Genomic DNA, 16,624 nt, shown 5'->3' with positions numbered 1-16,624 from the left:
ATATATTGGTAACACTATAATCCAATGACAAACTTTTTAGAAAAGCACCACAGAAATTTTTACAGCTCCTGTCAGAAACAACCATCTGTATAGCAAAGTCACCAGAAATGCCTGTCTTGCCTGCACGATGGATGTGCAAAGGCTGGTATCTTAACTCAAACCTACTTTCGTTAGTGATTTAAGCTAAGGCCCTGAAATTTGCAGTGGATCCCCTTGCTGATGCGACTATACAGATGGTTATGCCCAGCCAAAGTGCAGAATGAGCAGGCAGAATCAGAAATTTCAAACTACAATCTTTGTCAAAGCCGCTACCATTCTGGCACAACACACTATCTATTCAGATTTGGGAATGTAATAGAAGACAATAAATTTGTTGAGAAAAATCATGAAGACTCCCAGGGAAAAATGAAAAATTGATTAGTATTGTAAGAATTAACCTCACATGGCTCATGGGTCCCTTATGGTATGACACGTAACGTCCACAATCACTTACTGCTTTGACATCTACGTTTTGGTTCGTTAAGTAAAGAACGATTACTCTTGTGGAAAATTAAACACGTTTCCTCAAAAACTATGGTCTGACACAGAAAAATTCTTATCATCAACAACAAAATTCAAATAAGGAAGGTGAATCCAAATTATATATATATGGTGACCGCTCAATCTAGTCACAACACATTAGGAAAGATCATTTTAAATTGGCCCTATTTGTATACCAATGTAAACCCACCGATTTTCATTCAACTAATTTAGATTTACATTGACTTTATAAGCTTAGTGCTTAGGACTTGAAATTTTAGAACTCAGTCAGCTCTACTGTCAGACTGAAATCAATGGCAGGGGCCTTACTTAGTGAGATCTTACAACACACCCAATACAGTGCTGTCAACTCTTAGCAATAATTAAAAAAAAAAAAAGGCTCCTGAAGATACTATTGCTTGTCCTGTAAGATTTAAACATTCTTCTCTATTTCTCTATTCTATGCACAAGTAATATTGCAACACTTCTGGCTCCTTAACAAACTTGCGTGAAAGACACAATTTTGATTCTACATGTTCTTCTCTTTTTAAATAATCAAACCAGTTACAGGCCTTGGCATTCATTAGCTATTTCATACAGATTTTTAGTTCACTTCATTGCTTCGCATGCATCAATTCATGTATTAAGATATAAGTAAAAGCTGTATCGTATATAGTGGCAATGATCCATCAAATAAGAGCTACCTAAATAGCTGGATAAAATTACTGTATCTATCACCTAAAAAGCTAGATGAAATTACTGCACGCATCATTTGTGGATAATTGCAGTGCCTTAAATGCTAATACTGTTCCCTTTCATAGAAATTTCAAGAAAGTCTGCAAAAGAAGTGTTTTTAAAAATAGATGAAACCCTGATGGGGCATCCTAATAGGCATGCAGAATACCCAGTGCCGACAGACAACATCTTTGTGAACTACCCAAGAGACTGTCAAAGAACCAGGGACAGGACCAAAGACGTTTCAGTGTATTTTCAGCTTTCCTTACATAAAATACATAAGATCGCCAAAATCACAAAGAATAGCAATTTACTTTTACAATGTGGCTCTACTAATGAAAAGTCAATGATCTTATATGCTGTACTACATAGATTCACAGCAGTAATTCAAGTAGTAATTAAAAACTAAAAATAACTAATAAAATCTTTCATTATTGTTATTTTAACAAAAAAAAGTCCGTGATTTAACTCTTGTATTTTCTTACATACAGCCAGCATATCACATAACTTAGATGCGTAGTTTTGTATTGTTTGAAACAGCAGGCTACGCATGCTTAAGATACACGCTCAGGGCAACTAGCAAAAGATCAACCAGCTCCAGGTCTGCTCTGGAACATATTTCCTCCTTTGCTCCAAGACTCCCATAATCATTCCCCACTTTCCAATCCCACTTCCCCATTCTCATTCACACACTCACACGTACGCACACTTCCTTCAACCACTACACCAGCACTTTCTCAAAAGTCCTTACATTTTCTCCTAGCACTGAGAAGGTGCAAAGGGCTGGGAAAGAGATGGGATGCTTAAACAAGGAACCAAACACAGGGAAGGCATCAGCGTCTCCAAAAACACGCTGGAGGAGAAGCTTATCCCTAAGTCACCCCTTCATCCAAGGCAGCTAATGACCCAAGAACGAGAACTTTAGGGTAAATTCACCACTGTGTTACTGCCTACACATGGTTGCTCAGAGGTTACGTGTAGTGAAATGCAGCAGTTCCGGAGTTTCCGTGGATTGTTGGTTTTTCATTGCACAACAATGGAAAGACTTTTTTTCAATAATTTACTAAAAGAAAAAGTAACTGAGGTCAAACTACAACTGTTGCCAACAACAACTGGCAGCACGCTATTAAGAAAATGATTAGCACTGTATTAACCTTTTGCTTTGGCAGTAAATAAAAAAAAATACTAACCTCTTGCTTTGGTAGAAAATAGTAAATAACTGTTTTCCACTGATTTCCACAGTTACAGTAAAGAAGATACCCATAAAGATACCCATAAAGAAGACATCTTTGCATGAATATTTATGATAAAATAAAGACAAGTCATGGAAAAGAAAGATGTTAACATTCTGACTTAAGAATAAGCTTATGATTTAGGATTTTTTTAATATTATTTTCATGGAAAGTTCTTTATACTTTATTAACTGCAACAGCTTTATGGCACCACCTAAAAAGTAGGGATCAGGTGAGACAGCTGACTAAAGCAGGAAAAAGATACAGGTCAGCTACTTCATTCTAAAAATCTAAGTAACGAATGATCAACTGTCATTCTTTACTCCATCTAGCTACCACAATACTCTTTACTGAAAACTCTCCACAGCTACTGAGAAAGGGAAGCAGAAAACTACAGGGGAAAGATATAATACACCATATAAGTGAAATATTAGCTCTTAAATTCATTCACGAACTACATTAGTCTTCAACTACGCTAACTATTTGCCCACCAAAGCCATTGATGCAGTGTTAGTGAACTGCAGTTATGATTAATGCAGACTCATTACTGCTGAAAAAGCAATGAGATGCTAAAATTTCCACACCACATGACTACTCATTTACCATTGAGGGGTCTGTGGGTGAAGAAAGACCCTCATCAGCATCCTCCTTGATAACATCCTAACAACAACAAAATACCATGGTTTGGGTAAAATGATTAAGGGCTCAAAAAAAAAGTAAACAATGAGTGAGAATGATCTCATAAAAATACATAATTCAACAGAAACAATTAAGTGATTAAAAAAGATTTTAAAATCTTTTAATAGCTTTGTTCAATGAATCAATATTCTAGAATTAAAGTGAATGACAAATGAGGCTTTTATTTTCTTTACTTTCCTTAGTTCTTAATTCCATTTGAACAGCAATCTATGTCAATAAAATAAATACTGTTAAAAGGAATTTTATTATTCTATAGGAATCTAGAGAAGTGTGCTCATTTTTACTTTATAACAGGTAAATAAAGTTGAATTATATGTACTTACAAGAAAAAGCTACAATTGATGCATACTTCACATAAAATGTATTTTGTCTTACTCAAACATTAAAAACACTTACTTAGGCCTTCCAATTTCTAGTATTCTTTGCAAAAATCAAAGCATGTCATTTTACTTTCTCCAGATATGTTACAGAATTTGTATTACTGTAAAATTTGCACATACATTTACAAGTGGCATTCTCTTTCTCAGGCGACTATACCACATCAATTTACTTACTGTACCACAGTTGGCACTGACATTAAATTAAAATATTTTCCTGCCAATCTTGCGTGTCATACTCCTCTAAACTTGTTACCTGAATGTTATAATTAATTTTCTTCTGTAAATAATTTTTAAGGTTAAAAACAAAATACATTTTACATTACATGCTTACTTAAACTATTTATAAAATAGAGCTTCTACTTGTCTAATACTGAATCACCATTAATAAGCTTCATTTTGCATTACTCACTATACTTATTGTCTAGGTTAGTATGTGAATTACCCTTCAAAATACTTACTAGGCCATTGTTCTGATCTCTGGACAAACTCGTTTTTAGTGGTGGACGTGAGATGAGATGAGAACTGCCAGGGTAATACCTTGGCATGTAAAGATATGGGGCAAAGAATGGCTATGGAAAAAAAAATGTAACAAAAAAGGGACAAACAATTACACAAATCAAAACGTAATAATAAAATAAAACTTATTTCAACAAAACACATCCTCTAGTTGAGTTTAATAAAGTGAAAATTGCAATTACTAGTAATTACTAGTAGCTTTCTTTACTTTTTGCATTGAACAGAATTCAGTCAGAAGCTCTGAAGTGAGATCTTCAAAATCCCTCAGCAACTGACCCCTTCTACTGCCCCCAAACCCAATGGGTGCTCTGGCATTGGTTTTCCAGAAGAATGGAGTTAAAATGTTTTTGACGGTTACACTATAACATCTGGTCTGAATATGGGAAAATGATTTACACTTCTGTAACTCCACTATCTCAGAGCTGCTAAACTCAAAACTAGATGTTCAGTATAATTTATAAAGCTTCATAATACCCAAGGCAATAGTACAAAAAATGTGTGGTACATAATGGCATTACCAGAACTTCCAGTATTTGTGGTAAACATTTTGGAGGCTTTTTTGCTTCCACAAATATTAGATGTAACATTACAGTAGACAATAATTGACCTTTGTTTTGTTGTAAATATGACAATATATGTTGTTCAATACAAGTACCACTTTAAATGACGTTAATTACCAAACATAAGTATCAGAAACATTTTTCAAAAAAGAAATATTTTTTCTCCACAAATTTCAGTTAACTGTAATTACACTTGATGTAATCAAGTCCCTTTTTATTCCTTTTTACAAATGAGTTTCATGAAAACAAACACTGTCCAGGTTTCCAAAAAGACTTAAGAGCACATCAGTGTTTAGAGTCCGAGTGAGAACTCAGGCCACTGACTGCTTAATAAAGTCACTTCTTGAAGACATACGGTTCTCAAAATTACTAACTAAATTTACTAAAATTACTACTTCCATCTGAAGATAAGCCAGTTTCCCTCCATGTGCTACAATAAATTGTGTGCACCTTTCCTGAAATTCACAAAGTAACATCAGCTTTACCTGCACTCCTCTTGTATGTCTGGAATGCTATCCACTAACAACAAAACATGCAGGTGAGCCTGTGTAAACCATGAACCTTACAACTGGTAATGCAGTTTAAAAAAACCCCACAAACTAATTCTCCAATATTGTGGAATTTTGTTTTAATCTATCTGTGAATTTTTCAAGTCTGTAAAATTAGTACTTATGTTACTCTAATTTTAAATACTTTTATAAGAATATTGAGTTAGGTCTTGAAATAAAGATTTTGATTTCCATCCTTATCTGTTCTCTTTTGGGACAATGCAATGGAGTAGCAATTACAGAGTCTTTAGTCTTCAGGAAAAGCAGAATTAAAGAATTAATTGCTTTTAATTCATTATGCAGTTCTTTGAAAAGATACATACACTTCTTAAAATAAGGGCTGTACTGCAAATTTCCGGTGTTTTAATATGTAACATTATGTAAATTAGATTAGCTATTTGTTTATTATGTAACATATATTTAAATTAGATTAGCTATTAAAAAAACAGAATACTATTTGGCCTGTGTTTCTGCACATGACAAGATTCTGAGTGGTCTACTGCACTGAATTCAGAATAGAGTAAATCATTTTATGACTTGATAGCAAACATCAATCTATGAGGGAGGAGGAGAGACAGCAAACACCAATCTGTTAGGGAGGAGTATAATTTCTGGAAATGGTGCACTTTGAATTGATCAGTAAGAACTAAAAAGACCCCAAAAGACCCCACTCTTCTTTGCATGCAGAAGCAGCTCTAAGTGACCTGAGAAATAAAAGTCCAACTATGCATCAATTACTCGGATGGCATATGCTACAACTTTGAGTAACTTATGGAAAAGCTCAAATGGTCCTAGCTGTCAGAAGTAGTCTTTGCATTCTCTCCAACACAATTATTGCAAGAAGTTCACATGCGCTTCCAACGCATGCAGTTACATGATATGTTTTGTAACCATCAGTCTAAATGCAAAATTTCACATCACAGATGTGTGGCTGTAGCTTCACATGAACTTTAAACTAACAAACACTGTTGCTGGAGAGGGGAAATCACATGCCTACTCCCACTGCTTATTCTCATCACGTGTTTCATCACTACCCAAGTGTTTTGTCCAACATTTCCGATCACTTTTTTTTTTTTCCTTTCTCCTGGCAAGGATAGTCTTATTGTAGATTACTTGCCCAACCTGATTTATTCTGGGGTCATGTAGTGCCTTCAGCTGCCAGAAGACAGCAGGATGGTTTTCCCAGCTGTGGTGGGGGCATATGCAGATCAAAGTTCTCCAGCCTAAACCTCCTTTCATTTTCTGCAACTTTCCCTGGCCTGGGTTATTTCAATAGTGTCCTGAGGACCAAGCAATGGTGATCTTATTACACAGCAGCAAATTATCTCTACTAAAGCTTGTTTTTTAAAAATAGGTAAGAGAACAAATACCTAACCTTTGCCTTACATTTACTGGTTAGTATAGGATGATTCCAAAAATTCATTGAATTAAACTTATTTCACTGTGATTAGGCACAGATTCTGTAGTATTTTCTGGAAATGAAACTTTCTTTTTTCAAAAAAGTTCATGATCTTTTTTTAAATAAAGAAATGCCTCAGTTTTCCACTAACAGCTCCTCTAGCCACAATAAACCATGTGAAAAACCCACAAGTATGAGATGCTTAATGATCATACTGCATTGAAGTGCCTAGTTCTCCTCAACAGCTTTTCTCTTAAGCACAAGTAAGTGCTTGAAGAGAATAGGATAAGAACAACTTAATGGCCAGAGTTAGGCCATGAATCTTATCCCAGCTCAGGGCTTTTTACCATAAAATTCAGGAATGTCCACCAGAGCATTTGAACTCATTGTGTTGTATAATACAGGTGTCCAAGACCTCTCCCAGAACCTTACACTATACTATTCGGGAGAGCTTAATCTTTGACTACTGCTGTTCCTTTTTTAAATACCATTCTTGAAAAAACTTGAGAAGTGAAAACGTGATTGAAAATGCTGAAGGAATTAGGAGTGGGCACTGCTAGTAACTGCCTTTCAGTCTAAATTTTCTACTATCATAAAGTTCTCATTGTTTATCTCAGTTTGTGGTGTTCATGACAGTACTTCTATAACTCCACAGAGGAACGGAATGAATATAGCTCTTTGTCTATATTTGAAAGTGTGACAGATTAAAAACAACTATACCTTAGAAGAGTGGTACAAAATTCCACAGAGAAAGGCAAAACAGACACATTTTAGTCCTCAGCAGGAAAAAAAGGAAAAAGTATACATGCATATATGCATGCCTGTGGACATAAGTAATACAAGTGAACAAATAAGCTAACAGTAAGAATAGTTTATGACTCATCAATAATTGTTTTTGTACTGCTTATAAGGGCCAGAAAAACATAAGTTTCAATTGCGTACTACCACATACTCTAAGCCTTGTCATGTACAGTAACACAGACACAAAAACAGCACTTCCAATTAAATACCCACAAGTTTGATTTAGAATAGGCATAAAGATTCATGTGACAAGTTTTTATCAGCATTGTACTACTTCAAAGAACATGGCAAGTTATTTTCAGCAAAACATAATACTGTCACCGAATTGAGCAAACATAAAAATAATTTTAGAAAAGGTAACTTAAAAGGTTCTGTGCTAAATGTATTATTTTTTGTCCAGGTTAACAAACACTGATTTAGTAATAACTCAGTTTTCATTTCAGTTTTTTAGCTTGCTTTTAAGATTAACCTGCTGTCAAATCTCACTATTTAAAGCCATTTTTTGTATACTTCTGTAGACTATGACTTATATCAGCTTTCTGAACACTTTCTTTTTGACAGTATTCCAGAAAAATGTGAGAGTTAAGTTTAAAAAAGACTGAATACAAAAATAGGAAGTTACAGTTTAGCTGGGGCATGTGCTGAAATTTTAATCTGTAAAACAAAATTATTAGACATACTGTCAACAGTTTAACTGACGAAATTTTGTGCTTAGCTGTAGTTACTGTACAGTGATTAGCATTCTAAATTTTGATGTAAAACATACCTAAAAAGGCATTCTTATTAACTGCAGCCTCATCTAATAAACTTTGACAAATTGAACCAATGCTAAAAATAGTTTATTAAATATTGTTTAAACTCAATCCCACTATACAGTAAACCATTTAATTCAATTCTAAAGTGAGCCATGCCTAGAACTATGTTTTCTGAGGCCCACAAATAACTGCATAAAAAACTCAAAAAATGCATTGTTTATGCAATCTATGTCGTTTCCTTTAACCTAGTCCAACACTGTTTGGTGCAAAAGATTAACTCCACAGAATATTTCAAAGGAAGAGACAAAACATAAGACCTGTCTAGACACACTATGTTGATATAGCTCCCCACTTCAGTTTCTGTATGTTTTAACTTGTTTTATGTCACTAAAAGAAAGCCAGGATTCTGAGCAACTATGTGAGCAATGGTGCAAAGTTTACCACATAAAAATTTAAAAAAAACCTGTTGTGTCTCAGCATTCAATAGTGCCTCAAACAGATCATTTTTCCTCCCTATGTAATTTGTATTTCTGATGCAATTTATCACGTATCTCTACATGAGACTACAGCGAGGGACAATCATTATTTTGAAATTTACCAACTTTTGGACTTTTCTTTTTCTAAATATAATTTGTATGGGTTTTTTAATATTTTATAGATGACATTTGAGACATTACAAGATTAAATCATAAGAATGTGAATTAATACTCAATTATTTACCCGATTGTAGAATGGATGCTGAGGTCCTGTCATACCACTATAGTAACTGCTATGAGGTTGCGGTGATAAAACTCCATTATTGAAAGGTCCATTGAAAGAGGTTGTTGAGGAGCAAGCTGAAGAAGGCTGACTGAACAGAGATGTTGCTCTAGCAGGGGCCTCATGTAGAGGCAATGTGGGATAAGGAAGTCCTCCAATATTTATTTGATCTCTTGCAGCACGAACATCTGAAAAACAAAAAGGTTAAAAAAAAGTTTTACTATCAAATGCTTAAAACAGTTTTGACTTGTTTGTCAATTCATTACAGTACCTTTTTGTGTATTTAATCAGAACTCCTTAAGCAGAAGGCCATATGTCACTTCCAACTGTTTACCTGTTCTTTCTCGAGCATTACATCTACATGGCCATCTTTAGAAGGGCTGGGACAAATTATTGCGTAAATTTACACAGAACATTAAACACCCTCTCAGTTCTGTCTCTCGGGAGATAGCATAAAGTTTTGGAAAAATCTTGCAACAGAGGTAATGAGAACAAAAAAATGTAAATTTTTGCAAGACTGAAGCTTACTGAGTGTTTTGCAATGATTCAGAACGTCCCCTTCAACAGTCTTGTGATAGTAAAACTATGATACATCAAGCTTTTAAAATGGCTAAAGACTGTGGAAGGCTCATTTGTAGCCATTTATTCTCCAGAATTAAACCTGAAAATAATCAGTATGCTTTGATCATAAGAACAACCTCACAGCTGAACTGTTTTAGCAACTTTCTGCGTTCTGTTTTTCGTTTTGCAGAAAATTCCTCTAATAACCTATATTAAAGTCAAACAGGAAAAGGAACAATAAAATACCCTGAGCTCTTCCCAAGAAGAAGGAGATGGTAAATATGTAGATCCAAAAGCACACCAAAACTAAACAGCTCTATCACGATTAGAAGAGTCCAACTGTAGTAACAGTGAAACTGTATGACAGCACTCAACGCTACAATTTACTCAGAAAACCTAGCGTTATCAGACTGATTGGACCAGACCCAGTATATTACCACTCTGGATCTAAGAAAGGATAGTCATAAGTCTCAAACCAAATAGAAGGAGTTACAGGAATACATTATGACAAGTATGGTTCTGATAGTAAGGATGTCTGATGTGGTATTCAGACATATACTGTCTATAAAGAGATTAACGAGACAGTTTGTGAACAGTTAGGCTGTCCCAAATGCACCTGTAACAGCTATTAAATGCAGAGAAGGAAATATAAAAATATATGTATTTATTAATTTGAATTGTTGATCTGAACACAGATTCCAGCCAGGACATAGATAGATGTCCTATTGCAGAACGGAACACATCTGAACCTGACATCAATTTTTGAGACTACAAATGAAGAACATTTGTCCTAAGAGCAATTTCAGTACCATATTAAAGCAACCTATAAAGTGCCTAAGAGGTAACAGCTACAAAGGTATCTAGTGGGAGATATATCAAATGGACGTTTCATTTTGTTTCAGTGACTCCAGTTCTAAATCATCTCTTGATCATTCGATGCTATTCAAAATTCTTAGCAATGACCCAGAAGTAAACTTGCATCTCTACTAATAAAATCATTGTGTGATTCAAAGACAGCACTTGTGCAGAAAAAGTAGAGTTGTACTAATTTCAAGTAAAATGTGTTTTAATGAATCACATGGCAAAATTAAATATTTTTGTGAACAATAATTCAGGTCATAACAGTGGAATGCCTGAAGCATGTATCTCAAAGCTTGAGACTGAACAAAATGTAATGGTAAGAGGAGATATGTGATAATGAAAGATGTTTGATAAATTCTAATTCAATTTTTGGCTGTATAAGCATAAAAATATTTGCGTAGCAACAGGAGAAGATTTAGCTCTGCTCCACTTTCCGAAGTAGTGTAAAACTGGAAAGGTTACAGAAGTGAAAAAAAAAAATCTGGGGGGGAGAAGAAAATGTATTCTAGCAAGAAACAAGAAAAGCTAAGTTTCTTCAAATTATACAAAAAGTATAACGCATGAAACATTCACAAGTAGTAACACTGGCTATTAAAACAGCTCTTAAATGCAGTAGAGACAAAATATAAGAACCTAGGGATAAAAACTGAAACCCAGTAATTGTGTGATTTTTTTAACCAGTAGGGGGATTTAACATTAGAATAAACAAAAAGTACTGATTTCCTCCATCTGCTAAAGCAGTCTTCAAATCACAAATAGATGATTTCCCCCTCCAAAATAGATGCTTTAGTCTACTATGATTTGGCCTCTACAGCAAAGCTACTCTGTGAAACTGAATGGCCTGTTACTGAAGTCAAATCAAATGATCAGAAGGTCCCTTCTGGCTTCAAGCATACGAACTGATGAACGAATCAGGATTCTGTGCAACATGCTAAGTAGCTCTACCTAAAACAAAAAGAAATAATACAATCTGACATTTTCCATTTATTTGAAAATATATTCACCTGCAATGATTTCTCGTAGCTTCGGATCTAAATTTACAGTACATGGCAAAAAGGTTTTTACATCACGTGCTATTAGAACAGGCGTTCGCGAAGATAAAAATACTTCAAAGTTCCGTATGTCTCCATCAATTTCCAGTAGAGGTTCAACATCTTTTGTTGTAGGAATATTCTTTGAAATTCTGAAAAAATAAGCAATCAGATAAATCTGAAATAAACCACATTTAACAGAGTATGACTTCCATTTGCAAAGTGATAATCTATGGAAAAAGACAATCCAATAAGGTTGCATCCATTCTACCTGTTCTCTGGAAAATAAGGAGAACGTGTGAAGATTTGCACCATCTGCAGAAAGAACAATTTAACTTTTTCAAAAATGAAAAGACAGAGACTGCCAAGTACTCCTATCTAATTGTATGCTTGAGAAATCTCAAAGAAACCAATACGGAAAATTAAAATCAGATCAGGAATTTACAGATTGGTAGCATGGAATTCAAAGTAAGGGGAAGTAATCATGTTTAAACATTAACCTCAAAGATCCATTCTAATTCTGCTACCAATTCAGAAATTCCATGGTTAAAAATATAATTTTTAAACTAGAATTTCTTGCAACAGCAAAGCTCAGGCATCTTAGACATGGATCAGAACCCAAATGTACAAGATTTCATGGCAAAATAGATGGAAAATCTTCTAAGACAAGAAGCAACACATATATAGAGAATGACAAAATGATGAGACACGATCAGTATAATGAACAGTATCATGACTGGTATCTGGTCTCATAGCATATGAGAAATGATAATCTAAACAGATTGTTATTAAAATGAAGAAAAGTTTCTCACACCTGGTATAATAAAAATGGAAACTGCTAGTGAAAGAATGCACTGAGAAAGGATGACATGGTTATTGAAATGACCAGAAAGTTATGGTGACAGCATACTACAGAGATACTAGTGAGGTAATCATTATGTGTTTAAAGTAAAAATAGGAAAAAAATTATGAATATAAATATACACATACATATATACACAATATGAATGATGAACCTCACTAATTAATGCCTTTTCCTAATGTTGTATTAAGATCACAACTCCATGAGAAGGGGTGGCTTGAAAACCTCACTCTTGTGCTCCTGCCCATTTCTGATGCTCACCATTGATATCGACTTGTAGACTGCTCTGGGAACTGCTTTAACTTGCTAACACCATGCACAAGTTAACATAGCAAACAGAGAGGGAAAAGTTTTCTCTGAACAGTTAAAGCAGCTAAGGCCAACGCTGTCATCAGGGAAAAGTAGGGAAAGGACTGAAGTGCATTGAAGGGAGTATGAAAGAGGAAGGAGGAACAGGGATGGAAAGGGAAGAAGACAAGATTAGATACGTTTAGTAACCTATCAAATTGCAGTCAAGAATCTCTTACATTAAAAAGACACACTTGTGTGTCTAAGAAAATAAACCATCGCAGGGTTTTTTTTTTTGTTTGTTTGGTTTTTTTTTTTGGAATTCTGGTTATAACTGATTTATATTTTTAATGCAGCTAATGAGGTAGGTCTATCATTAGCTGAATGAGCTTATTTTCACAATTCATTAGCTTCTTAAAAGCACTGATATTCTTTCATTTTTAATTTTAGATCTCCATAAAAACTAGATTTTTACGTACCTTGGATTATTCCAGAGACATCAGATTTACATAATATTTAGTATTTATTATTAAGAGATATAAAAAGAATTGAGGATTAAAACTAAATGTTTGAGGTAAGTACAACTCCTTTACACTAAAAATGTATTTCAAGTATGTTCTAATCTTTCAAGCTCCTACACTATACTAAAAGCAGCATTAACATATTCCTATAAATTTTACCTGACTTCAAAGAAAGTAACTTGGACTCAGTACCTAACAAATGCAGACTACTGCGATACCACACTGCTACAAGCAGTATCTACAAATAACTTTATGCACATTTCCCTATGCTGGAGAAGTAACAAACTCAAGGCATAAAATTAGGTGCAGCCTATTCTAACCGAGGTTCTGATTGTGCAAAACATTATGAGCTGCATTAAATCCTTTAGATAGTAGTAGGATTATTCACTGAAGGAAAGTTCAACACAAGGAAAGAAAAGGCTTCACAGGCTCTAGCCTTGAGAGAATAAAAGGTGGTGTTTCTTTAATAAGAGAAACTTAAGACTCAGGAAGCAGCTTACAAATTCAAAGAATGGAAACAGTCCATTCTCCAATAGCGTTAAAAAAAAAAATCTACAAATTGGAGCTAACAGTGATCTTCACCTCGAGGAGTGAATCATAAAAAGATAAAAGAAAAATCTAATAAAACTTGTATATTCAATGAAATTTGAGAACTGTCTGCTCTACACTAATATTTAACTGCTAACTTAGGTTCTTCTATTTTGCCTTACATACAACTGAAATGAAACTGATCAGAAGGATATGGATGTCTTTAATTAAAAATCATTAATTAAAAAAACTCTAATGGATGCATTAGTTATGCATATTTACTTTGAGTATTCTAGACATGAAAGTTTAAACTGGCAAAATGAAAACTAAGTCAGGGACTGAAGAGTTAAAGAGCAGCCTACTTCAACATTTAAATCTACAAAATAAAATGCCAAAAGAAAATGTGACATAGATTTAAATAAAACACACAGCTGATGAATCACATGAAACAAATAAGCTGCATTTTAATGCCCGCTCTGCTTAAGTCTGAAAGTGAACAGTGTTCTGAATATGATGAACAATACTACTGTTCAGAAGCCAATAACGCACTGCTGGTTTACACATTGAAGCCTGTATTCTAACCTCCTGAGCTCACTGCCTTAAACTATGATGTTGAATGAAATATTTACGTAAATCATAATTTTCTGGCAAGCAGCCACAAGACTCATATGTGCCTGTACTTCTCAGATTTAAAAAATAATCAAAAAAAAAAAAAGGTTAGCATGTAAAGCAGTTTAGGAGTTACTTTTTCCAAAATATACGTATTATGATAACCCTGTTCTCACTTTGGGGCTGGTTTTTTCTCAGGCAGAAAATTACTCTTTAAATCACAATAATCAAAAACTGTCAGTGTTGCAGAGTGTCTGTTTCCATGAGAAACTACTTGTATTTAAAAGGAATGGGTCCAAAACAGAACCTCTGAGTGACAGAATAGAATCTTAAAAATTTAATTCCATTATTCATCATGCATTCTTTCCAGGAGCAACCAAAATTAAAAACTGCTTTCTGTGTGACTTAAGTTATACTCCAACATTGATGAATTATTTCTGGCTTTTTCTTCTAATAAAAATAATTTATTATAAATGAATACTGGTACATCATCTTATCTTCCATTCAAAAAAATGAACTTGTGCCAATTTTTTTTTCCTAGTTTATGTTCATCCTGCACTTTTGTGACTGGCTTGGAAAATAACCACCGTAGTACAACAGGTAGCCCATAGGACTCTACTACTTTCAGGAGTACCATTCAGCAGCGATTGCTGCCAGAACAGATTGGAGGAAGACACTATGCTGTCATGCTATACATGATACAGCCTTCATTTTCACCTTCTACTGCAGGAGATGGTCACAATCACAGGAGGTGATCCTTTACCAGCCAGCAAGGAGGCGGTAAAGAGGCAGCATCAGCAGCATCGACCGCCTTCATCCACACTGAGGGGCTGTACTGCACTCCCATTCCCTGTTTGCGTGGGTTGTGTCAAGGTCCTGCGTATGCCAAAAGGCTCTGCCACTTCTCCCCTGCCAGGGGTTTGGCTGTCTGAGCACCTGGTTTTGCGCTGCCTGCACTCAAAGCCAGCCCTAATGCCATGCAGCCGAGTAACCTCGAATCAGACTGTTATGACAAGAGCTGTGAAAACTCTTATCGGGTGCCTTTCTTGCTTGACTCAGGAACTGCATTTAAGCCCAGGCCTTTGCCCTTAGTCTTGGGCTGAGCTGCACTGTACAGACACCTGCACCCACCCATGTACCTTGCTGGTCCTAACACCGACTCACTGACTTGACTTCCTGGCATGACTGTGAAGCTGCCTCGTGGCTACAGACTTGCCTGGCAATTGCTGGGCTATTTACTGACCCTGCAACTGAACCTGCTCTGCTCTTCTGGTTTGGATAGTGTGGGACTTGTTCATGGGAACAACGCCCTGCCTGCCTTGCTGTCGCCCTCTGCTCCCAGCTTGCCTTTTGCCCTGTGGAGCAGCCTTCCTTTGCTGCTCCCCGAGAGGTTGAAGGCTGACTGTTCTGCGAGTTCTCAGGCTCTAAAGGGCCATTCTCCCTGCTCTTTCAAATCTCTCCCTGAAGGTGAAAACAAAGAAATTCTACAAGTTAAGTCTTTGCATACCTAGAGCTCTTACTTTCTCACGTGTTTTACAGCAGCTAATAACTATGGGGACAAAGGTAATTTAACTTTTGAATTCTATAAAAAATAGGCTTAATTATTAACATTAAATAATTTAATAATAATTAGAGCAACAAAAGGCATAAGTTGTCACGTTTTATCTATCATATTTATATTTTTCTCTCAATACAGTTTAAGACAAAAATGTAATTTTAAACAATGAAGTAATTTTGTATTAAAACTGATACAAAAACTTCTTTTTTTGAACATCTGATGTTTGGAAACAGGAAACTGGAAAATTTGGACTATTCTGCAAGGCACAGAACATTTTTGATGCTTAACAACCTGATAATGAGGCATCTGACCTCCAATATCTGGTAGTATGATATTAGTAGCAATGTTTTGCTGTAAGTTATTTACCCTATCCCTCTCATACCTGCAAAGAATAATTGCAAATAGTGTATCTGCATGCATAAGGGTGTATTTCTTCGTGATTAAAAGCTCTGTCAAAAAACACTTCAGAAAATTTACAGCACTATCAATGTATCAAAAATAGTGCTGCAAATATTTTTTCAAGCTGAAGTTTGTAACAAGCAGTCTGGATACTCAGAAAGAATGTTTGCTCACAGATACACGTTTGCATAAAACAGAAAAAGCCATCATGCACTCAGCACTAAAAAATAAAATGAATCCATGTTTTGTCTTAATAAAGACAAGAGAAAGCAAAGCTATGGTTTGATATAGCTATCACAAAAGTTATAAACCCCACAATGCATATTAAATAGTACAGAAACTTCACTGAACAGATGCAATAGCTATTTAAAAACTCCTCCTATTACAGTAGGTATCAGGAAATCTCTCTTTGCAAAACTGGCTCTAAAATACAATCCAAATAAAAGTAGATAAAACACCTTTTCTGAATGTTACAACTTCTGATCATTTTGGAAAGAAAAATC

General features: G+C 35.0%; 1 protein-coding gene across 4 annotated transcripts in view; it reads right to left on the bottom strand.

Moving 5' to 3' along the window:
• Positions 1-16,624, bottom strand: part of KIDINS220 (kinase D interacting substrate 220) — an 81,430-nt gene that overhangs the window by 11,690 nt on the left and 53,116 nt on the right. For 3 of the 4 annotated variants that reach the window (XM_026097149.2, XM_026097148.2, XM_064508489.1), the window contains 3 exons: positions 11,330-11,508; positions 8,865-9,091; positions 4,024-4,134 (listed from right to left, as the gene is read on the bottom strand). In XM_026097149.2, the coding sequence (XP_025952934.1) occupies positions 4,024-4,134; positions 8,865-9,091; positions 11,330-11,508 (517 nt within the window). The remainder of the gene's footprint in view (positions 1-4,023; positions 4,135-8,864; positions 9,092-11,329; positions 11,509-16,624) is intronic. The other variant, XM_026097150.2, reaches the window with a different exon arrangement.

This window comes from Dromaius novaehollandiae, chromosome 3 (assembly GCF_036370855.1).
Source record: "Dromaius novaehollandiae isolate bDroNov1 chromosome 3, bDroNov1.hap1, whole genome shotgun sequence".
Taxonomy (NCBI): Eukaryota; Metazoa; Chordata; class Aves; order Casuariiformes; family Dromaiidae; genus Dromaius; species Dromaius novaehollandiae.
This window is presented reverse-complemented; position numbering and strand designations above follow the sequence as displayed.